This window comes from Egretta garzetta, unplaced genomic scaffold (assembly GCF_000687185.1).
Source record: "Egretta garzetta isolate BGI_Z169 unplaced genomic scaffold, ASM68718v1 scaffold233, whole genome shotgun sequence".
Lineage (NCBI taxonomy): Eukaryota > Metazoa > Chordata > Aves > Pelecaniformes > Ardeidae > Egretta > Egretta garzetta.
The window spans coordinates 832,408-857,227 of record NW_009259194.1 but is presented as its reverse complement, the minus strand read 5'-3'; the positions used below and the strand labels follow the sequence as shown (position 1 = coordinate 857,227).

The following is a 24,820-nucleotide window of genomic DNA, read 5'->3' as shown; positions in this document are numbered from 1 at the left end:
CGGCTTGTAAAATTTCCCCAAGTAGAGCACTGTTAACTAGAGACTCTGGTGCTGCACTACTTACCAGCTGGGAAAAAAATTTAGTTTCTACTAGATACTGTGAAGTTCAGCTTTTCAGGGCAGGGAAATTCCCACAGGGATGGGAAAAGCTACAGCTGATGAGCACATCCATAAAAATAATGAAAAAGGCACTCGTGATTGTACCAAGATAATGACAGGAAATAAAAAGATTTCATACACAGAACACTCCAGTATATTTAATCAAAATGCTTCTCCAAAGTGGCCTGCTAACTAAAAACTTGCTCTGGCATTTTGGAGCTTCTGAGATCCCTCCTGCCACTGTCCTGTTTGGTAATCAACCCTATAACCTATGTAAGTATCAAGTCCTTCCATGTCAGATACTTTTTGTCTCTCTCCAGGAGGCTTAAGACTCATGGCTACAAAGCAGTTGGAAAAGGGACAATGCAGTTTCAGAGAAGTGCTAACTATCAATTCTTTTCACCAGACTTTATCCTTAGATCCCACAAAATGTGCAAATGTGCTTTGCAAAGCAAGTGAAGAAACGGGAACAGTTTGTAAGCTAAACTCATACTTTTCATAAACAGAGCAAAATGGGGGAAAGGGACGAAGGAAAGGACTTACAAAAAGATAATGTTTCATGGCACAAAAAGTGCAGGCAAAACTCCCTATCAGCTGTGTCGCTGAAAATACAGCCCCAAGAGTGTCAGCCGATCTCACCACCATGATGGTGCTCACGAGCAAGAACCCATCACCTGACTTATGTCCTTTTCATTCTGCAGAAATTCTCGTAAGAGAAGTCTAAAAGGTGTCTACAGTCTCTTTATCTTAGAAAAGGTGTAAATTCCTCTGATAGCATCCAGTTTCAAACTGTACGGCCATTTAGCAGAAAAGCCCCAGAAAACTTTCATCCCAGGACTCTCAAACACCACCTAACAGAACAATGCAGAGGGCCATCAGGTTGCGGTCGAGCATGCTTGATGCACCTTTAAATGGGTTAGATCAAATTAGATTCCAAAAAGAAATTATTACCTCCCTTCACTTAAACATCTATTCTTTCTTAATAAAGTATCCCAGGCATTGAGTTTCAGGCCCAGTGTTTTCAGGGATATACGGGTTATTTCCAAGCCGAGCTATTACCAGTGAATGCGGTGACATTAATATGAGTAAATGCAGGAAAAAGGATGAAATAAAACATATCCTATTGAAGGAAATGAGAGCTCCTTAAGAAAGAAAAACACACATAGGAAAGACGTGGGCATATCAGGATACAAATGGGACACTGGGGAGTGCCGGATTCCACAAGCATGATGTTATTGAAGTGTTTGATACCAGAGTAAGCACCTGCAGATATGAATTACATCCTTGTTCAGACCACTAACATTGGAGTACTGACATCTCAGGAAGTGCTTATGTTATATTTCAAATCCCACTGCCAACTGCATAAATATCAAATAAATCAATCATAGATATAAAAGACATTATCTTAAGGACTTTAAAAAGCTGAACAAGCCACCTCTCTTCTAAAAGTAGTACCACCCTTAAATCATGGGGGCTTTTTCTGTCAGTTGCACCTGAACGACGGTAACATTAATGCTGTTGATCATCAGACATTGAATGCTTCACCTCGGTACACAGAGTTGGTATAGAAATAGTTAAAACCAGTTAACAGCTCGGTGATGCTGTCAAAGGTTTTGCACACTGTAAATATCCTTTCCACTGCCTTCAAGAGGTGGACATCCCGCTTCACACACGTAGAAACTGAGGCACCAAACTATGAAAGGACTTGTGCTCTATCTCAGGAGCTCTAGAATGTCACGAGTAAAGCAAGTTCAGGACTAGGAGTCCTTGCAATGTTTATTAGGCCATGCAGTCTTTATTTTCAGTGGTTTTTGAGAAGATATTCCTGACCAAGACAGACGATGCAATCTAGAAATGAAATGTTCTTGTGGTAGAAAGACATGTTGTCATCTGCATGTATCGGGTAAAGAGGCTATTAAAAATAGACTGTGAACATTGTTCATCTCATTGTAAAGAAATCTTATGATTTTACTGGCAATATCTGTTCTGTGTTGAAAAATTCAGGTCTTAAGCTTCTGCTAAATTTTTGATAATTTTTAAAATTGAAAGCGCACAAATATCAAAATATTAAAGCAAATACAATAAAAATAATCTGGATTTGAACAATTCTGTGAGCTTTAATAAACTGAGATTTCACTAGTGTTATGGAATTTTGGATTTTAGGAACACTTTCCAATTTAAGAGTTTCCCCATAAGCTCTTATTAGATTAATTTGTTATTTTTCCTTGCTTGCTATGGGAGTCTTAATTACTATTGCTCCAAATACAGCTACCATCCATCTTAATCAAGTAGGGACTATTTGGCCATACCACTAAATCATCTGGTGTAATCAGTTTTAAAAAGTTTGTTCTGCAGTGAAAAAATGGCTGAGAAAGGAAGCAAAAGTAAATATATCTTTTTACATTTTGTTAACAGCAGCAGGAAGATTAAGTGGCCATTCTACTAAATATTCATAAGAGTTCAGAATATTTAAGCAGAAGTGTATTATGAGCCACGTATTCGGGGAGACATAAAAAAAAAGGTCTGCTGCAAAAGACAATTTTTGAATTAGAAGGAGTTTGTGAATTAAAATAAAGCGTCAGTAGAATCTAAACGTAATTGCTGGTGATAATTTCTCTCAAGCTCCTAAGAACACAAATTCTCCAAACCCAGGTTATTTCCAAGCAGAAACCTTTGCAGGACTACAACTTTGCATGGAGCATACAGGGTACTCCAGTTCTGGTCCAGCCTCATAGCTGATTGTGCTGTGCAGATGACTGAGCTTTATTTTCGGAGAAGCACCACCACCAAACACCACTAACGTGACTTGTCACTTGCTCGGGAGATAGCCTAAGTATCGCAGACCAAACAGCCCATCTGCTGCAGTAGAGGCTCCAGAAGCACTGGGAATTGCCAGTGTCAGAAGTCTGCACTGTTACCGACTTCGCTGCATGTGTTCTACGGCGGAAATGAAACCTCGAGATAGCTGGTTGCATCAGGGTTCTGGACAACAGGTCCAAGTGCTGATCTTACACTCGTGCCTTTTTCCCCTACTGGAATAACATAATACCACTTACATGCTCTCATCCAGGGCCCACTGCAGCCAGCATGACCGTTTCCACTGATTTCAGTATGCTTCACAACAGTCTCTCTCTTCTTACAACCTTGCATTATCTACTATACACTTTGTTATTGAATGATTTCATAACTTGAATGTAGCAATAATATGCACAGTGTAATTAGTGTGTGTATTTCATATGATTACATAATTTAAATATGTTTTGGCAGAAGTCTTTTGCAATCCCGTGCCAATTTCCAGTCACCAATTTTAGTGCCAGTCCCTCAGCAGCTGGACCAGCTTAATGGTCCTTCTTGTTATGAACAGTTGAAGTGTGCCTGTGATTTTTTTTTCTTAAAAAAACAAACCCACACAACACTTTTTAGAAATATTAGATATCAAATAGGAAGAGAGGAAACATCTGTAGGGTTTCACCTTCTCGTCAGTCTCTTATGATTATAGAGTATCATACCCTTTGAGTGAGAACAACTCAATTAAACTTTTGCTTGGTTTAATTTTTCTAAGGAGCGATTAAAGGTGCCAAACGAAAGATTTGGGATACAAAAATCCTCTCTTAGCCCAATAAAACAAATCTGGGGTGGTAGAACACAGTTTGCCTAAAATACTGATGGGAACAGGACTCAGAAGTATCACAGGAGGCTCCTTTCTCATTCAGCTCCACGGTCCAATTCATGGCACTCACAAACTATGAAGTGTCCTGCCCTGGGGCATGTTTGTCCAGGAGGTTATTCTTCTAAGTTTTATTACATTGGTATGTATTTGCATTTTATATCCTGTAAGGTAACTGTGTGAACTAAATATGAACAAATTTGAAACTTTCCAAATCCAACTTGCACCTGGAATATGTTTTTAGGTCCTTAACTGTCTACAAAACAAAAAAGCGGACCTTGGTGAAATTGCAAGCTTATCAGCTCTCAAAGACTAATTCTGCAGAGTAGAACTGCCATATTAAAAAAAAACCCAAACAAACCCCAAAAAACCCAAACCAAAACCCCACCCCCAACCTGTTGATCTGCACTACTAAATCTAAGGAGTATATTTCTTCTTGTTCTGAGATTTTCATTTGATATAGGAAACCATATCAAGTGCCTCCATCGTTGATGGGGAACCAATCCATACACAAGAGGAAACACAATACTGTTACAGCTCAGACGTTGTTCATATGGCTGCTGTCCCGCTAATCCACCCAAATCCCTCCATCCTCTGGTCTTCTCAGAGGTTCCTCTCATTTTAATCCTCAAAACCCCCCTAAATTCAGAGTTTCCAAGGAAGCCTTCATAATTAAGATTTCATTAACAGTTTGCATACAACACAAATGCATCTTTATGCAGCATTACTGTCAAAAATGAGACATTCCATTACCAGAGTTCAGTTCACAAGATACAATAAAAGTGGGGAAAAATGTAATGACAAAAACAAAGAAGGTTCAAGTTTCCTTAAAAAAGTCTAACCACCCCCCTTCCCTCTGTTCAGCTGCAGTAAGGTGAAAGGCTAAATGTGGACAGAATGGTAATATGTAAGCGGTTTCTAAGCTTTCTGGTGGGAATACTTAACAGCATAAGTATGTTTCCCCTGGAGACCTTCTCCACCATTTGGTCCAATTTCTTACTCCAAGAACTGAACCAATTCATGATGTAATGCTCCAGGGAAAACATTCCTCTCGAAAAAGAGTATCTTCCTAGGGAGAAGTTTGAAGAAAACATCTTAATATTGTTTAAACAGCTTTTGGCACGATCATACTAGTTGCGCTGCATTCAATACTGAAAGCAGAAGAAAGGCAGGCTAAAAATATGGAAACGGAAAGTTTTAGGATTTAGTTTAAGACTTCTCCTCAACTACCACCCCAAGTCCTTAGCCCTTGCTGATCCTTAGTGGAATGAGAAAAAAAGAAATTTTCAGAAGCAGAGATTTTCTTTGCTAATAAAAGAGGAACAATTTAAGGCTTTGGCTATTCTGTGTGGCAGTATGAAACCACATACTTAATTCTACCTATAGCCTTATCATTTTCTTTAACTCTTACACAAAGGTGCAATTCCAAGGCACTTAACACCACAGATCTGGCTGTGACTAAGATTTTTTTTGTGGCTCTATTAAGAGGCGCTATGCCAAGCATTAGAAAAAGTTCCTGGCAGTAATGCTTTCATTTGCTTAACTCGCAATATCTCCTGTATGCATACATTCTCTGTGCTACCAACTGCTTTGCTTCCCTTTTTGGATCGTCACTCTGTGAACCTACTTGTCATTTTTGTAACTGGCAAGAGCCAGACATCGGTGTATTAAGCAAGAGGAGGAAGTATTGGGAAGACAGAAGCAATGTAAGTGAGGCAGACCAGAAGGCAACACGCTCCAGACCCGAGGCAGTGGAACACAGCAATGCAGCAAAACTCAGCAAGGTACAACAGTCCTCTAGCTACAGTGAGAAATAAGCAGTGAGAGAGATGCAAAAGACAAAGGCAAAGTGAATATCTGAGGCTTATATTTCAAAGCTCGTATCATGTAATGCTTAGCATTAAGGTAAGGTACATGTACGTTACCTACTCCTTATGTAAGCCTTACAAAGCTTTCCTTGCAAAACCTACCATGGGTACTTACGACTTTTTCTTGAGGGGAGAGTAAAATGACCTTTTTATTCATCATTAACATTTTTACCCACACAATTACATTTTCCTCAATAGCACACACGAGGATACTCAACATATCTAAGCCACAGTTCAAGCAGGAATTCCCTTACAACCTTAATAGATTTGCATTAGTGAATATTATTTACTACAAAAACTCAGCATTACTGACCTTCTAACCATGGAACTAAGTGCATTTGTTTGTCCAAACATTTGCATGACATAGGCAGGTTATTTATGACAGTGAAGCGTGGCTTCAAAAGTATCTTCCGTATAACTCAGTTGATTTAATGGATGGTGATTTTGGATCCGTATTTTTCACCCTGATGTTACAAGTGCTGGCAAATAAATGAAAGACAAAGAACAAGGAAACTGAGTAACAATTTAATTCAAGACCAGCACAAAACCAAACCCAGACCACAGAGGGAACAAAAAGCCCAGTTTTTCTGATTCCTAGCTTGTTTAGTTTACTATGTCACTAGGGCTTTCGAGGAACTATCGCTATTTTTTCTTGCTTCTGTTCAGACTTTGAGATACCTTGTTTGTAATCGTTAATGGCTTAACCATAATGATTTAAAAAATGAGGCTCATTTATCTACTTAATAACATTAATAGTTTTGCATATTATTTGTTGTGTTTGTTTTGTTAACTTAGTTTTAGTCCATTGTTACAATACTCAGAGGCCTCTGGGCATAGGTGACTAAATTAAGTTGTTATTGTTATTGTTAATAAATATGGTTGTTCAGACTATAAAATGCGTTGCACAGCATGAATTGTCTTGGTTACACCGTGCAAGGTCTTCACTGAACTGATTGGCAATGCTAAAAAACAGCAGTAAGCCTGCACCATAAAGAGGGTATTTAAACTAAACTTTAGTGGTGTTGGAAGCCAGTCCATAGCAGGCTTCTGTCAAGGTTTTACTGCTAGTTTGCTGGGTCTTATGTTTGTAGAATTTTCAGTTTCTTGGTAGACCCTAAACTTTTAAGGCCTTGAATCACAACTATTTATCACCCATCAGGGAGCTACATAAAATGTATTTTCCTTCAGAATGGCTATTCTCATAAAAAAACTAATTTAAAAAAAAGAAAAGACAATTAAGAATATTTTTTTTAAAAATCTACAATAGAGCCCAACTAACAGGAATTCTTAAAACTAAATACTATGAACCACAAAAATTAATGCCACCTGCAAGCTGTAAATATGTGTATTATTTAATTTTTTTTCCAAGTATTTTCTTTGGCTGTTACATTCAGCTGAACAAGGCCTAAAAATTGTCAAACTAAATTCTTGTTCAAGAGTAGAGCTCTAACTACTGCCAGTTTGAGTGAAACACACATCCAGGTTTAGGGAATATGTTTTGTTTATTTTGGCTGCAGCGCAGGGTAGAACATTTTCCATCCCATCCGAATGCAGTCAAAAAGGTTTTGAAATATTGCACAATAAAAGCCATTCATTATATCTGTCTCCTCTCCCTTCCAAAAACAAATATGGCTGACCAGTTCCAAATCTGTGCAGGGGGCAGGAAGATGGGAGTCAAGGGGTCACTGGAAATAACCCAAGACTAACACCAGGTTTTTCAGGTTTGAGTTAGGGAATATGTTCCATGCCCTCATTCCCAGTGCACACAGGTTTTTCTTCTTCCCTTTCCAAAGCTTGGTTAAAGTAGTTAATTGCTCTGTTATGCACAATTTACAGGACTTAATTACAAAACTAATACATTAGCCTTCTTGTCTATAAGTCACAGGCACAACTTCATCTTTTCCACAGGGACACGGTGAAATTAGACCTTCCCTTATTTCAAGTTAAAACATTTTGATTTGCACTGTTTACCTCCTAACTTTGAAAACGTGCAATTTGAAGGAATACCCGACTACACTTTACAGTTTGTTTTTAGATTTCCATTGCTTACCTACCCGTTAGCAGCTTGAAAATGAAATTTCTTTCACTGCCCACTCCTGTTCTGTGTGCTTAAGCTATACTTGGCATACTTCAATGGCTGATTTTTTTTTTCCCCCTCTCTCCATTTCCTTATACATAGATCTAACAATGCTTTTCTGTTTCCTTCCTTGTGCATAGATCAGTTCATCACTAAAGTCTTTCCAGGTCTAAGTGAATGAAAAGAGTGCTAGAGGATTCAGAGTGAGGAAGAAGAGTAGAGCACAAACATGTTAGTGCATTTCTAAACAGCAGCTAGACTAGATGAACGCACACTAGTGAAATTCATATGCAACCCTTAGGTGTTCCAGTATCCCCTTCTATTGCCCAATTAGTCAGAAGCAAGTAGAGAAAAATAAGCTGAAGTCTAGATGAAGCTTTATTTACAATGATTATTTCAAAGTTTAAAAAAAAAAAAAGGCATATACTATTCCTGTTGTTTTCTTTCCCCTGCTTACCATGAGCGTCAGGTTGAGAAAACTATTTTACTTCTCAACTCATGTGAGAAAACTTGGTCATATCGTCTCCACTTTTGTAACTTAAGTGCATCTTAATTATGGCAAAATATTGGCATAAATAGTTCCTGGAAAATACTAACACTTCCCCTTTAAAACTTTCTGAAGAATTCAAGTATAAGTAGTGCCATTCTTTGTACCTTCTGCCACTAACATTAAGCAAATTTAAGCAAAGCCCATTCCAACTGTGACACACTCCTTACTGCTAGCTGTCAGATACTCAGCTATGTGAAAATGTATCAAGACTGCACTTCATAGGATAGTGCAAGCAAAAGTGATATGTAATTACTCTTACTTATTAACTACATCATAATTACAGAGTGGCATAATAATCAGTCTTTCTAGGACCCACCACTTATCCTCCATGCCAGTCAGAGCATGATAATTACATAGCAATCTGCTAAATGCAATTATTCAGCAATATACACTTAGTGCTAGCTATTACCATGCTTGAAGCCATTTAAAGTCTCTACAATACAGCACTTAACGTTAGTGAAGTACTTTTAAACAAAGTAATCTTTGTAACAACCCTCCCAAGAGAGAAAAAGCTTCCCTTTAGAAGAGTAGGGAGAGTAAATGAAGAGGGTGAAAGACTGGCCGACACCATACATTTCTTTAGATGCCACTATAATACAGACTGACAGGGAGCTCAGTACTGCACAAAAAAAGTCAAAACAGTGACTTAAATGGAAGGCTACAAAGGCTAGCCTTCGCTCTGGGAGACTGCACCAGCCGGCTCCCCAGTCCAACATACTGCCTGGTGATGCTTCACTGATGGAACAAAAGCATGACTCAGTTTTACACTGCTTTGTGCATTCTTCTGTCCAAGGACTTCGTTGCAGATAAAAGTGCAGGTAGTATTAAAATGACTAAGCTAACCTAATGTGGCAGAACACTACTAAAATCTATTCCAGATAGTGCTGCAATTAACAGCTGAAAACTGGAACCTCAGACTATCTTGACTTGAGACCTGTCTGCACTCACACATGATATACCTTAATTTTAATTCCTGCACCCCCAACAAGGCAATGAAGACAAGTGACTGCTTCTGTTGATTGAATAGGGACAGAAAAGTTGGTGATCATTCAGAGGTTATGTTAACTCAATTTTAGAAAAGTAAATCTGAAAATAGAACAGCATCGTTTGCTCTGCTGTTCACACTTCCTGCATAACGGTATGGCCACCAAATTGTAGGTTAGACTATTCCAGGAGTCTAGAGATGCTCTTCTGAGGAAGAGCAGTCACATGAGATCTGAGCGTTTCAAGGACTAAGACCATTTTGTTAGCCTTGCATGAAGGGCTTTCCCCCAGATTCCCCAGTTCCTTCCCATGCTAAACAGCCCCCAGTGTTAGTGATTCTCCGGCTCCCTATTCCATGACAGATTCTATCTCAGGTCTTAACTATCAGGCGAGTCCCAAATCACCTCTTGCAACCCTAATCTCTAGCAATCAGAAAACACAGCCAGAAGAGACCTCAAGAGGCCATCCAGGCCCTATCCTTACCCCTAGGAAGGATCATATGTCATTCCTGACAGATACTTGTTTAATCTGTTCTTAAAAGACTCCAGTGATGGAGATTCCACAACTTCCCAAGGCAATGTATTTCCGTGCTCAACTATCTCTGCTGCTGGAACTTATTCTTAATGTTTAACAGAGACATTTATCTCTAATTTAAACACATTATTTCTTGTCCCATTCAGTACAGATATGGAGAACAGATTATTACACACACACCCCACTTACAACAACCTTCTGCATAATTGAAGACTTGTCTCCTCTCAAGTCCTCTCCAGATTAAGCCCCGTTAACTGCAACCTCTTCATTTCCCTGTAGGTTCCAACCTTACTCTCATTAAAGCCATGCAAATTGCTGTCAAGCATATACATATAATTCCTAACAATCCTTTTCAACCAAGCTGTGCCAGGAGGAAAATCCAAGCCTTGTTTTCTTCTCCTTACCCTCGGCTCTTCTACTTCTGACTTTACTTACACTTCACTTCACATTTAAAGTGCACTTCGCCTATCCACTCAAGAAACCTCAAGGGAGAATTCTCTTCTATTGCTTCTGTGACTGATGCATAGGACAGCAACATCACAAAAAGCATGTTCTAGGCAGCATTTTACATTCAGCCCTCTAGTATCATACAAACTAGTTTATTGCCTCTTCCTCCAGGACAACTCTTTACTTGACCTGACTATTCAAGTCTGGTATTCAGTATCCAACGCCCACAGTCTCCAAAGGTTCCCCTCACACTGCTAGATTTCATATCTAAAAGCTGTTAGGTAAACCCTAACAGCTCAGCTGCGCCTGTTTAAGACGACAATGTGATTTCTATATAGAGTGTCATATCTCAATACAGTGCATAAGCATTTGCTTTCCAGATTAATTTTGGTGTGTAGTTCAGTTGCTGCTTTGATATTTTTTTTTTGATGTTAGAAGTAGCAGCTATTATTAGTTTTAATCTCAAGGAGCTTTAGATTTTAACCTTAGCTAGCACCTCTTCAAAGATTTTGTACATGATGATGTTATTTTCATATTCAGTTACAACCATAAAACCTCATGTCAGACTGCCCTCTCCTGGTAAGCCAATATACTGCTAGCACAAGAAGATTCAACCTGAGTACCTATTGCCTTTCTGTTCGCAAATCTTAAAATTTTCACTGTGACACGAAAGCAAACCCCAAAATAAAACATCAGGGAGACAGGTTTGATAACTTCAGTTATGTTTCTAAAGTAGCATAAGATGAACAGCATTTAAGTAGCGAAGTTTCTTTTCAAGCTGCCTTAGGAGTTCTTGTCTTGGGAAAAAACGATGATGTCTGTAGAGAAAAGTAAAACATGCATAAAAATGAAACTGTTCTGTTTGCTTTTAAGCTTTCTAAAAGCTGCCAAGTACATAAAATATTTTATTCCACATCAATAATGTCAAAAACAAGGTCACAGAGGAGATCATTTTCAACAGAAAGCTATTTCCTTCAAGCTGGCACAGGTATTTCACTAGAGCTGAAACACAACTTTATGAAAAATGAAAGCAACGGCAAATGTTTAAGTAGACCACCTACAGTCATCACGTTTTATTGCATTGTTCAAACCAGACAAATGAAAACAGTAAGATGACAGGTCAACTACTGAATAATATCCACTGTATTTAGTACGGTGTATGAACACTGAAGATTGGAAGCGTCCAGAAATGAAGTACAGCTTTATTGTGGTGAATGTTTCACTTTCCTTAGCCAATTTAATTTTTAAAGATTAAGGTTATATACAATAAGGATTTAAAAGCTTTTTTTAAAAAAAATTACCAACCTTCACACCAGAGAAGAATTCATTAACTCTACCACAAAATTTAGTTTTCCTTATAGAAACTCTACCCCTACTCGTGCACAGAAGGTAAAGCAAAGTATTTTCAGAAGATGGTAACAGCTTCCTCGCCTTCTACTCCTCCCCTTAAAGCCAGAAGTGACTTCTTTCTTATTTGCAGAGAATCTCAAGGGGGTTTTTTTAGGATATTTTTGAAATCTGGAAGAAAATTCATGCAGATTTCAAAAGCGATTTAGAAGGAATGATCAAGTACAGGGAAAACCTCAACACTTAAAGCAATTCTAGCTGAAAGGGCATATTGTACAACATCACGGTTTAACTACTACAGACAAATTCACTTTTATCTACTTCAATTACACTTCAAAAATATAATAAAATCTTAAGATTGAATCCCATTCTTTCAAAAAAATGAAAATAGGGATCAGCAAAATATGGATTAGTATCAACTCCCAATCATCTAAAGAGTAACTTGTCAGACCATACTTCTGAACTATCAAATTCATTCCTCTCTACTTAAACAGCCGAGTCTCACACGTGTTTGCTGACGCGTCTCCCTTTAGCAACTTCATGTATTGATTGTGCATTTGAGAGCAGAGCAAACGTAGCAAGAAACAGCCAGTCTAACAGTCACGACTAAGTTTCAAGGGCAATAAACCCACACAGGTTTTTTGTGCAGGTACCACAACTGTAAACGTATTCACCTAAACACAAGAAAATCCCAGACTGTGGTAACATGCATAGAAATGTATGCATAAACATTATTTAGATGTTGTATATTCTTACTGCTGTATCTTGCAACAAAATTCACTGGCCCCTAGAGCTGAGAAAAATTAGGCTTTGCCTTCTTGAAATGACTGAACTTGGTGTTGCAGAGAAAGTCGGTCACTTATTGAGTTTTTTAACATTAGCAGTGTTTAATTGCTATTGCTCTATAGACAGCACTAAAAATATGAAAACATGTAAGCAATAGAGGAGATGTCAAATTCAGTTCATCATGGGAGAAAAAATTTGTATCCTCTTGATTACCTGCCATGACTGTTTAACCAGACCAATGCTCTGAGCCAAGCTAGGTCTTCCACATGGTTCTGATCTTCAAGCATTTTACACATCAAAAGTCAGATCTCAGTTATCCAGAAAATGAATAAGGAAATAGTAAGTAAGGAAATATAAGTGAGACAGAGAAGAAAACAGCACTTAAGAGAGAACACAAGAATCTAATACTGACCTTCACTTCAGAAAATCAGAGGTAGCTGAAACCTCGCTAAATGTTAGAGTTACTTTCAAGAGGTATTTCTACTTCTTCAGAGTGTTTTTGGTTACTTCTGTCCTTCCTATATACAGAATTTGTTATGCTCCTTTTCCGGGTCTGAGACCACATTCTTGTTTCTTGAGGTGCAGATACACACATGCTTTTCTTCCTCCATTTTTTGCAAGAACCACCACCAAGATGAACAGAGTCATTGTTCTCCTTCCCTGGTGCTGAAAACTGAGTGAGATTTTGTTCTCTGTGGTGAATATTCTCAGATTCTGTAAGGATGGATGTGCTTATTGTTCTGATTTTGCGAGCAGAAGGTAGCAGGGGAGGGTTCTTTTCAATCTCACTGGGTACTTGAATCCATGCAAGCCCTTCAGTTTCTGCATCTTTATGAAATCTCATGCTGCGTCTCACACATTTTTTGCCACTGCCACCGCTCCTTTTTCCAAAAGGCTCTAAGGAGTCATTGTTTAGCTGAGGAGCAGACAAGACTTCTTCCACATTAAAAGAAAACACTGGAAGATGGTTTCCAGTTATTTCCAATTTTTCAACAGGGGGAAAATAGATGGCACTACTTCTTCTTCGTGGACTACCTCTTATAGAATCTTTTTGTGGACACCAAGTTCTTTGGACACCCTCACGTACATTAGTGTCCTGTTGTTCTAGAAATTCTAGCCTGGTTATCTGCTCTGCCTTATTTAGGAGACTTCCTTGTAAGTTCTCATTTTCTGTCACGGAATGACTTTCTTTTGCTTCTCTTACATACGCAGTCTCTTTACCTTGCTGGAAATAGTCAGATGTATCAAAACCACACTTTGCATCTGGCACAATGTTTGAAAACTGAAAAAAAGAAAACAACCGAATTGTTTTGGTTTTAAATATAGGCAAAAGGTAATCCACAAGGAACTGGTTTCAAACAGCTGACAACCAAACAACTGCTACTGTTTTCCTCACCAAGTCTAGTCATTCTCAAAAAGCCTCAACCAACCAGCCTACAGAATCTTGTATGTTGGAATCTGCTCCAATGTGGGGCCAAACTTATGTTGCTTGTTCAGCTGAGTTCTGAATACTTCCTCCCAAGGATGAAGATTCCACGGCCTCTCCAGGCAGCTGGTTCCAACATTTATTCACTCAGAGTAAGGTTTTTTTCTTCCCCCAAAACATTACTCTCTCGATCCAGCATCATAAGCACAATTCTGACTTATTTTCTAGCAGTATCCTTAAGCATATCAATCAGTTACCTTATCATGAATGTCAGAAACAGACTTCAGATCACCATCTGACACCTGAAACACTGCATCACTGGAGGTGCTGGCTTCCACAGCGTCCAGGTCCTTAGAGCTTGAATACATATGAACTGCACAGATGTCTTCTGCTCCCATTCTTTCAACCACTGGCTTCTGTTGAACATCCTTGTGAGCATTCCTGGATTTGGTATTATCTAAAAATATATCCTCTGAATTACAAAAAAACACATGGTTACTTGACTACTTGTGAATGTACAAAATCTTTTTTTAAATATTGCAATAATAGCTTTATAGTATTTTACCTACATAGAAGTAACTTTCTAAACAACCATTCCAGATAACTAGTGTAAACAAAAAAACCCCAAGCCAACAGAAAGCTTCTACACATCATTTAACTATTTATGACCAACTTACCAGTTTTAAAAGACTATGAAAATATCAGTATCTAGTCAAAGTACAGTACAGAGAGGCGCTTTTTTTTTTTGTCAGCTTTACACTGGAGTCCAGCAGAAGTTAAATTGCAGATTATTAATCTATTAGATCCTCTGGACTCTACTATTACAGAAGGAGTTAAAAGTAAATAATATATACTGGGCTCTTCACCTTTTCACAGAACTCAAGATAACTATAAACCATTTTTTTACGTAACTGTTGAAATAAAAAATTAGAAGCAACAGAAAGAGCAAGGCAAAACAAAACAAAAAACCACATTACCCGAAATAAATGCATCTGCCTCTGGTGAGTTTGGAGACGAGGCAGAAAAGAAAATCTCTGGAATTTCAGGGATAGGGCTGAGAAGAGGTTTCTTAGAAGCCATCTCTCTTTGCCCATATAAAGATTTTTTTACTTTTTTCTTTCTTCTTTTCCCATAGCTTGTATGTTTTGTTTTCTGAAAAGATGGAGAAGACTGAATAGAGCACAAAGTAATTATAATGATACTGTACAATAGTTTCCAACAAATAAGTGACAACATTGCTGGCTTTTGATGGATAACAATCATTTCCCCTAAAATGAAGGTTCCACTCATTCTGACATCTACAAATTCATTTAAAAACTCAAAGCAAAGGAGAATTACTTCTCAAACAAGCGATCTGATTTTTGTTTCATTTAACCGGATCTGGAAGTCAAAGAAATTAGTCTTTCAGCTCAAAACTACAGATTCTTCATTCTTGCTTAGTCTGAAAAGGAACATGTGCTTTCCCTTCCAATACATGAAAGCAAAAACCTTTTCAGAAGTCTCACACCTTTACAATACTTCACTATAGCATATAACTGGGCAAGTTCAAAGAACTACTACTGCATATGCTTGGTAAGAGCAGAATCACAAACTCATCTTCTGTCCCAGAAGTCTGATAAGTGACTCCCCCCCAATGACCTCCATAAAGTATCCTTTTTGTCCTACAAGTATTTAAATCCTGCTTTTACAAGCAGTAAGAAAGAGTGGTGTGGCAGTAACTGTAGGAAAACAAAACAGGCATGAAGAGAATATTGGCAGCAACGGGAAACATTAACACCCTTTAGAAAATCTTTACTATAAATATCAAAATAATCACATAAACCACACAAGTAAGAAGAGACACTTGCATAGGGAAATAAAGGCAGCATTCACCAACTGCAGTGGGCTGTCACTTACTTGCGTCTTCTTGGCAGCAGACGTGGTTATATTTGTTTGGTTTTGAAACTTGTTCTTCCTTGGATTTTTAGTATTTTTAGCATTCTTAGCATTTGTGGCTCTTGAGATGTTAACTTCAGTCCCCCCTGAAATGGTGCTACACTGTTGAGGAACATGAACTTTAAGTTGTTGGGGTGCACATGCATATGCTTCCTTTTTTTAAAAATACACCACAGTCGTAAGAATCACCTTGTAATTAGTCTCCATTATTTCATATAGCAGGTCATGAGAACTAGACACAGTTGGAAATTAAGATTTATAGAGCTAGTCTCTTCACACAGTACAATATAGTTCTATTTGTACAAAAAGGACACGCTAATGAGAAAATAGTAAATTTTCATCTTCAGCTAATTTCTTTAAAAGATGGGTAATTTTTTTCATTATTACTTTTTTTTTTGCCTTCCCCTTCCAATAAAGCACACTAGAACTGCATAACACTGAAGTCTGAAAGCACTGAAATGGTTGTACAATAAATTCTATCCACCTTAAAATTCCAGCAACCAGAAGAGTTACACGTATGATATGCTGGCTGCCTTATGGCTAGCAGACAAAAAGGTTAACAAGACTGGAGATCTTTAGCACTGGACTTGGGAACACAACCACGTTCTCAGTGATACCAAAAAATGTCACAAGTCACAGAATAAACTTGACTTCATTAACTTCTATCTCATGTTCCTGTATGTCAAAGAAATTAAACCAAATGGAAAAATTAGACAGAAAACTTTGTTTCCATTCTCCTCAATTTTCTGCGAGAACAGTTTTTTTAGATTCCTATGAATGAAGCTCCTGATCCCATGAAAAAATATCTTCTAAGTTTTGTCAGTCTATTTGGGAAAATTCCTGGAAAATTCAATAGAAATAGTAAATTTAAGTGTCACACTATAATAAAAAATGTTTTTTAATAACTGGAAAACCACTTTCACTCAAAAACGAGATTTCCTTTATATACAATTACCTGCACTAGCATGAGTTATTTCCATATACCTGGATATATGCAATCCTCATACCTGAGGCTTTAAAAAATTCTTACAAGCATCAGGAGGTATAACAGACAACAATTCTGCCTGAAGGAGTTAAAAAAAAAAACAAAAAAACACAACCAACAAAAGAACACCACCGTCACTCAAGAAACTTACCTTCCTTTTAGTAGAAGAACGAGTTGTTATCATATCAGATTTGTCAGTTTCTGTTATTATGTATGAAAAAAAATATTGATTCAGTACCAACACAAAAAGTTAATCAACTTTTGAGGAAATTATCTACACCATTTCTAACATAATGCAGTGTATTTAGTCATCTTAGTCTTGATTAATGTTTTCTGCATAAAGGACTATCAAACATGGCAAGATTAATAAAAAAAAACCCCAACCCTTGACAGCTTGCTTTACATAACAGAGGAAAACAAAACTTGCGTGGATTTGGTAACAAAATAATTAGCACTTACACAGCTTCCATAGATACACACACACACAGGCGCACAACCCCTTTCAATTTTTGTTTTTGTTGCTGCCTTTCTTGCTCTTTTAAAAACATCAAAATTACCATATCAGAATCAAGACAGGAAGCCCAGTTACTTAAAGCGGTAGGTCTAATTAGATCATCGACTTTCACAGAAAAATACCATAAGGTCAAATAACATCAAGTTTGCCTAAAAATAGGTAAACACTGCAGCTACTGCAAAGACCTTTAAAAGAAATCAAAAGCATTTAAATTTTAGCACAACTGAAATATATCCCCTGTATAAAAGCAAACAAACAAAACCCTCTGTGTCATCTCTCTATTTTCAGATACAGAAAGATACATTATCTAATGACAAAAATACAAGTTGGGGTTACCTTCTGCACTTTCAACAGGAAAGAGGTCTTCTGCAGCAACAGAACCCTCCACTAACTCTTGAAGAGGTTCAACACATTCCTTTGGGGAAAAAAAAAAGTTTAATTTTTTAGCAATATGCTATACTGAAAAACACTTTGTCCATTAGTATTTGGAATAGCCAGGCAAATTTTTTTTCCCCTTAAAGAATGCAGCAACTCATTTGCTATATATGGCAATAATACAGTATCAAAAGTATATGAATAAGCCAAGACAAAAAACATTTCATATGCTACCAGTACTCAACTTTAAACACAGCTCTACAGGCCAAAATGCTATTTAGTATTCCTAAAGCAAAAGAAAAAGTTCTCAATGTCATTCTAATGCTTCAATCAGACTGTATTTTAATACTTTAAATTTTTTTTTCAAAGCAGACTGGGGAAAATTAAACAAAAACTGAACATTCACAGAAACTAAGAGGAAGTTTCTATAGCTTAAAAAAAAAAACCAACAACAAAACAACAAAAAACTTACATCACTGCAATCAAAGTTTGGCTGGGATAGCGGTTCTTCAAGGAGACTTAACCTTGCAAAAGGGCTATTGCTTTGTAATCCCAGATAACGGACTGGGGTTGCTCCTTTGCGCAATGGAGTATTTGCAGGCAAAGTTTCATCAAATATTTCTGGGCTTAGAACTTCTCCAAAGGTAACTCTTTTCTTCTTTGCCTTTTCAGAGCTATGTCTCTCAGTTTTCTCTATTATAATAAAACACACAGACTGCTTAGTGAATCTGGAACTTTCATAATGCAGACTTTTCGAGGTCTTTATATGGGTCTTAACATTCTCTTAAAAATCACCCCCCCAACCAAACAGTGAAATACCACCTTTACATGTCCCATGGATTCAACCAGAATTTTCAGTGTAGCTTTATTACAGTAACAAGAATTAAGGAAGAAAGAGAATAGAAGACTAGAAAAGTCCCACAAGTTCCAGTTGACAAGTGTAAAATTTGTTGAAAACCAGGTGATTCTATTCTGGTATTAAAGGCTTTCTGCAGTTTTGGTGTGGGATTATTTTTTTTTTTTTATAGGCATTATTTTCCTTGGCCACCTTATTTGCTACTTCACAAGGGAGGATGACACACACGAGCTACTTCAGTGGTGGTTAATGCGTATCATTTCTTCAGATTTACCAAAGAGGCACAACCTGATGATCCCACATAATGCTCGGCCTATTTAAAAAACCTAAAAGGGGAATCTGACCTGTTTGCAATGCTTCAGAGATTTCTGAACAACTGGAAACTGTGAGAGATTCACCTCCTCCTCTGCCAGCTGCATTGTTCGAGTATTCCTACCAAGTTTAAGTGATACAAACATCCATTCAATACCATTTAATTAAAATAATGTTCGTGTTGAAATCAAGAGAAAATAAATTTTTCTATAAGCAAGATTCAATAATCAGTCCTATTGTTTAAAAAAACCTACTTGTTTTCTAAATGAATAAAACTCAACAACATACATATGGATCATCTCATAACACGAAAGCTTCAAACAAAGCTTCCTAAATGACTAAACAGCAAACAGGTATCCACTGATAGCAGTAAATTATTTCTGAGGCATGTCAATCAGTCAAAAAGTATTTTTAACCGAGATTCAACTTCTGGTAGTTCAATGACTGCAGAAGTTCATCCTTAGTACCTCCATGCAAGTCAGTTAACCAACCTTTACGCTATTAATTAGTTGTTTCACCGGTGTTTTCTTTAATACAGATCGCAGATGGGAGCCACTCCGTGTATGTTCATTCCATGCAATATTTCCCGTTTGCAGCGGCGTGACAGGTGGCTTGCTTTCATCAAATATTTCCAGGCTCGGTTCTTCCGCAAAATAAACTTTCCTTCTGCTTAGATCCAATACAACATTACTTCCGAAGTCTTTAGTGATGTGGTCAGAACTTAAATCTTTAGAGCAAGTAGACAGATAATGACAATTAAAGACTGAAGTAAAATTGAGAAGACTTTAGTATTAGCAACATGAACTATAAAGGTGCACATCTCGATAGATTCTGGGCATCAACATCACTGAGCATTTCGAAAAAAATCCATTCATTTCCAAATTTCTGCTATTACTGTGCCACATTTACATTTCATATGTTGAGAAATTTACAAAATAGACAAGAGGAAAAAGGGAGCACTGCATGAAGGAAAAGCCATTTTGCGTGAAGATTTCTCTCTCATCCACATAAACTGGGGGAAAAAAACCACATGCATTCTCTGATGTACAGAGAGGGACTCTGTACATTAGCATCCCTCCCTCCTTCCCAGACATGAACCACTCAACTACACTTTTCCCTAAAAATGCCTGACTAACAAAACACAGGGAAACTCTAAACAGTTATTCCCAGCCCGTGCCTCAGTTTGAGCTTGCTTTTTCTATCAGAATGAAACTGCTAACATACCACCCAAGAGGCCCTACCGCACCTTCCAAATATTTCAGCTCCTCTCATAAAAGCTATTTCCTTCCTATGAACTGTGCTTAAGTAAAAACATGTTTAATGCTGTGCTGAACGAGCTCTGAATTCAGTTTTTAAACTGGGACTTGAGCCTCCTCTCCAGCAGCACTTGAACAGATCATCATTTGCAGTACTTTTTTTTTTTTTTTGTTCCCCCATCAGCCTTTATGTCAAAGTTCTATCAGGTTTCTACCGCATTATAAATTGCAGGCAAGATGACAGACATGGGATGAATGCTTGTGAAACATTTCCTTACAAATATTCTAAGTATTTTTACTTTCTAATAAGAATATAACAAAGATTATAATAGTGATGAATCCTCTTACCATGGCCTGTTTCTAAGATATCTCTAGTTAGAACAGCCTCCGACTCAATAGGATTCTGTTGCTCATAAGCCCATTCCTAGCAAAAAAGTTACAATATTTTATATACATATATATACACACAGCCACACAACATGATAAAGAAATAAAAAAATATAATCTGCTGAGTTTTTTGTGAAGCACTTGACACAAATCTGTTTTGCCTCTGTCCTCATTACTCATTTGTGGTATCTATGAAGGATATTTTTCAAAGTGTTGCTTCAAGCAATTATCTATTAGCATCACAAGTAGCAACTGCAATCACCACAGAAGAGGTGCACTGAGGTTTCTCAGTCCTCAACTGAGTAAACTTTTGTTAAATAGAGTAGAAAATATTTTTCACCTGGTTCCTGAACCTTTCAATCCAAAACCAACAGGTGACACTTATCTGACCAACCAAAGAACTTGAAGTTTGTCAAATCAATCTCAATATTCAAGGAGGGAGTGGGGTGGTATAACTACTTGCAAATCTGCCTTTTAAAATAAAATAAGCTTTTCTATGTGATTAACAGGAAAGAGTATAATCTTATTGACTAGAACAGCTCATAGCATCCACATTGAACAACTGCATGTAAAAGAACACTGCACGCAGCCTCAGAAGAGCCAGCAGCAGGTATCCGAGGTCAGGCTATGGTCACTGTTAGTCCAAATGGATCAGTGTCCGTGCCAGATTTTGCTTCCCTTGTCGTGTCATGACAATAATAAAATCCTTACAAGGGAGATTTGCTGTGCTATTTGTTTGCTCCATGTTCTTTGCCCACACTTATAGAAGTACCTTTGAAACAGCAGCAACAGGTTCAGCGATAGCCACATCTCGGTGTAAAGACAAGATTGTGCATATCTTGGTATCAGACTTGCTGCTGTTGGTCAAATTTTGTCTTAAATTTTCTTTCAAATCAGCTCCACTGTTGTCTGACATGAACTTTTCACTCCACTGATCCAGGTTCCACTCCTTTGTAAAAGATACTTTGTTCTGAGCTGCATCAATTAAAAACAAAACAAACACCAAACAACAAACCACAAAGACAAACTTCAGATTTTTTCAGTGAATGCTCTTTTTGTGTTTCTTCACCAAAAGGATGGTGAGGTTCAAGAAGCTAGGTAATGTTCTAGTCAGGAAAAAGACATGCTTTTTTTTTAGTTCTACTTTGAAAATAACATTACCAAATCTTCAAAACAAAGCAAGTTATTCTTTTCATATAAATGTTAAGACCACCAATACCAGAGAAGCACTGTAGTTTGTTTTACACTATCATCTTCTCAGTTAACACAGTCCTGCCCTGACTTGCTTTTGCAATACTTAATATTTTCATTAAGAAATAAGGATGTTAACACCACAGTAATGTAACGTGCTTTCTAAAATTACTGCACTTCAAAGTTATTAAACAAAAGTTTGCACATCACGATCAAGAGATACAACAGTTACAACACCTAAAACTGGTTGTCATAAAAACCATTCTCGAGATTCATGGGAAAAGTGTGAAGACACTAGTGCTTAGTGAAAAGTAAATTAAGGGGTATAAATCTAGAAAGTAAAGCTAAGAAAACAGTCACAAAAAATACTAATCTTCATTTTTCTTTGGGGGTTATTCTGAGAAACCACTATTCAGGATGCACTAAGAATTAAGATAAACAAAAAACCTCAAGCCAAACACAAAAACCCGTGGCACCCCTTTATAAAGGAAGTTTTTGTGTTTGTTTTACATTAAGTGTTTGTAGTTTTGTACTTTTTGGCTTAAAGGAAGGTCTAATATTTAAGATAAATCATTCACCAGAAACATAATCAACTTACAAGAGCCTGCTTCCTGGGAAGCATCATCCACTTGTGACAGTCCAGAGAAGCCAGTTTCCCCTTCCGCTTTTTGTACTGATTTAAAAGATGTTTGAAAGGCATCTATTTTGTCCTTCAATGGCCTGACATCTTCATGTTTAAAAGGACTAACCTGCTAAAATAAAAGTAACCTCATGAGACTTTTTTCCCCTCCCCAAGATGACATGGGCTTTATTACTTTGTATTTGTAGTTTGGCCTAAAACAAACTCAGTAAAGAAGCAAATCCTGTATTGAATCTAGCTGCAATGGTAGTGGTATTGTAAAAACATGCAAAAAAGGAACTGTATCAAGAAATCTGTTACTTTCTACTGCCTTTCATAATCTGTCCCTCTAGACCATATCCAGAATTTGTTTTCTGACCGTCTATGCTAGTTTGAGCTAAGAACAAGCCTGATCAAAACCCAAGTCACTTATGCTAGTATTTACTTCACTTTGAACTATCAACATTTTAATTAGCCAAAAATCAAGCATGGCAAATGCAGAAAAGTAAAGGTTCTGGTAAACAAAAGTTAAAGTAGAAGAGCAAGCTAGACACAGAGAAAAACCTCCAGACTCTACACAAACAAACCTGTAACATCCCCTCATTCTGAAGCAGGGTGTCCAAGGCAAATCAACAAAGTTTAAGGCTGGGGTTATTCCTTCTGGTGGCTTCTTCCTGAGACTTGCCTTCTCTTTCTGCCAGAATATGTTGATTCCTGGGGGAAATTAAACTGAGAAGACTCTCACCTGTGTAACAGCTTCTTTTTGCCTCTTGCTTCTCTGTTGGGCAATGTATTGAATAAGGGTGTTATTTTCTGGTGATCCCCGTACTCCAATTGCTGATCTTCGTCTGAATTTTAACAAAGTTGGAGACTTCCCTGAAACAGGCAGAGGAGGAAAGAAAGAGGGAAGAACAAAAAATTTTTTTTTAGTAAGAATACCTACAGCTTTGAAATGGTTTTTTTTTTCTTTTTTAGAGTGCTATTTATGAAAACATCCAAAGTTAGCTGCTCAGCTCAAGAAACTTTCCTGAGCAAAAGAGAATTAACTTCCTAAAAGCAAGTTAACTGAACTATACACCAAGTGAGGAGCTGTCTTTCTTTTGCTTCTTTTATCAACTGCTAGTTAAGGAACTGCCTACCAATACTTGCAGAATTTCTTAGTACTCCCTTGTGAAACTCACTGACACCTAACCAACCAGACAAAAAAAAGGTAATAGGGAATTAAAGCAACATCCTATCGCAGTCCTATCCTTGGACATACTGAAACTCGGCCAGACAACCTGAACCAGGCCTAAATTGAAGCTTTTGAGAGGTTGGACCAGATGACCTCCAGATGTCCCTCTGAGAAGGACAATACTCATCAGTCGCTCCAGCCTTACCTATAGATCGTTTAGTAAAACTTTCTTGAGTAATCCCAAACTCAGCAATTGTTACAGTTGCAAAATCAACAGGTTTTTTCCTCTGTTTCTCTGATATTCCACCATCAGATTTTTCTTCTGCTTTGTCCCTACTAGGTGTCAAGTAGCATTCATCCCCCAAGGGAACAGGTCTACTTCTTGAAAGATTTTCCTTACTGTTCAAAGGCAAGGTAGGTTCACCAACCATATCCCCTTGGAGTGTATCAAAAAAACATTCAGTAAACTGACAGCCATCAACATCCTCCTTGTTGGGGTATGATCCCTTCTCAAGGCCTTTGGTGTATTTCAGGGTGCGTTTTTGCAACTGTGCCTGGTTCCCAACACTTAAATTCTCCTTCTTGGACGCCTTTATGACTTCTGATTTAGTCACTTTGCAAATCTTCCGGTCTTTTGACAGATCAGGGCTTTATCTTCAGTATATCTGCTGTCATTTTCTTTAACTACCAGGGGAGCATTTATATTCTTAGATCGTCTGCGCATTGTTAGCGATTTATTTTAAGAAACACTCTGTCAGCCTTTGCTCTCCTGTAATTACAGACACCTATCAAGAACAAAAAGATATATTAATAGGTTTTTGGCAAGGGCAAGAGTTCGCTACCATTCTCCAGCTTCTACCAAACCTAGGTTTTTCCTGCAACAAGGTGTTTAACAGCATGGTGGAAAGGGAAAGCCATTACCTCCAAAAAGCTACACAGAAAGGACACAAAAGGGTAACGCTATAAAGAAAAATGCATGGCAATATAAATCTGCAACAGAAGTGTTTCAGGAGTAAAGAAATACAAGGCTATGCTTTCACTCTTTATCAAGCTTAGACTTCATATTCGTATAAAATTATGTTAAGCACAATCACACTGCGATCGTTTTGCTGTAAGTGTTGCGGTAAGTACCAGCAGTTTAATTGGAAAGTTTAAGGCGCCAACATTTTTTCACACTTAGTGTCTCGGGGTTTAAGCACGTAGAATTCAGTAACGTCAGCCTGAAACTTTGGTTCCACAAACGTACCCGTTTTTCTGTAGCTTGCGTAACGCAAATTAAGCTGTTAAACACCGCATGACCGCTTTTTTTTTTTTTTTTTTATTTTCCCCTCTTAAGTCCACAGCAAAAGTCAATGCCGGCATCTACCTGGTTACGCAAACGAGACGTGGTTGTGTGAGGGACCAGTGCCCACCCTCGGCCGATCCCGGGGG

General features: G+C 37.7%; 1 protein-coding gene across 8 annotated transcripts; it reads right to left on the bottom strand.

Moving 5' to 3' along the window:
• Positions 1 to 7,738: 7,738 nt before the first annotated feature.
• Positions 7,739 to 23,908, bottom strand: CDCA2 (cell division cycle associated 2). 8 transcript variants are annotated; one of them, XR_004841610.1, is made up of 16 exons: positions 23,595 to 23,908; positions 22,961 to 23,091; positions 22,195 to 22,348; positions 21,178 to 21,380; positions 20,367 to 20,442; positions 19,254 to 19,489; positions 18,795 to 18,882; positions 18,067 to 18,287; positions 17,556 to 17,634; positions 16,857 to 16,906; positions 15,682 to 15,822; positions 14,763 to 14,955; positions 14,043 to 14,257; positions 12,772 to 13,641; positions 11,532 to 11,744; positions 7,739 to 11,044 (listed from the first exon to the last, which is right to left on the bottom strand). XR_004841610.1 is itself a non-coding variant. In XM_035891379.1 (15 exons), the coding sequence occupies exons 1-14, from the start codon at positions 23,818 to 23,820 to the stop codon at positions 12,808 to 12,810; spliced, it is 2,832 nt and encodes a 943-aa protein (XP_035747272.1). In that variant the 5' UTR covers positions 23,821 to 23,908; the 3' UTR covers positions 7,739 to 11,044; positions 12,772 to 12,807. The 8 variants fall into 8 exon arrangements, 6 of the variants coding, with proteins under 6 accessions (XP_035747272.1, XP_009634076.2, XP_035747273.1 ...); XR_004841609.1 differs by having other exon boundaries at positions 11,532 to 13,641; XM_035891379.1 differs by lacking the exon at positions 11,532 to 11,744 and having other exon boundaries at positions 14,043 to 14,242.
• Positions 23,909 to 24,820: the final 912 nt, after the last annotated feature.

Coding starts and splice junctions, on each gene's coding strand:
- CDCA2 (XM_035891379.1), bottom strand. CDS start 23,820: ATGGTTGGTGAACCTACCTTGCCTTTGAACAGTAAGGAAAATCTTTCA. Junction 18,288..18,794: donor CTCTGAAGCATTGCAAACAG/GTCAGATTCCCC, acceptor TTATTATAATAG/AGAAAACTGAGAGACATAGC. Junction 14,956..15,681: donor CTGCTGCCAAGAAGACGCAA/GTAAGTGACAGC, acceptor TGCTCTATTCAG/TCTTCTCCATCTTTTCAGAA.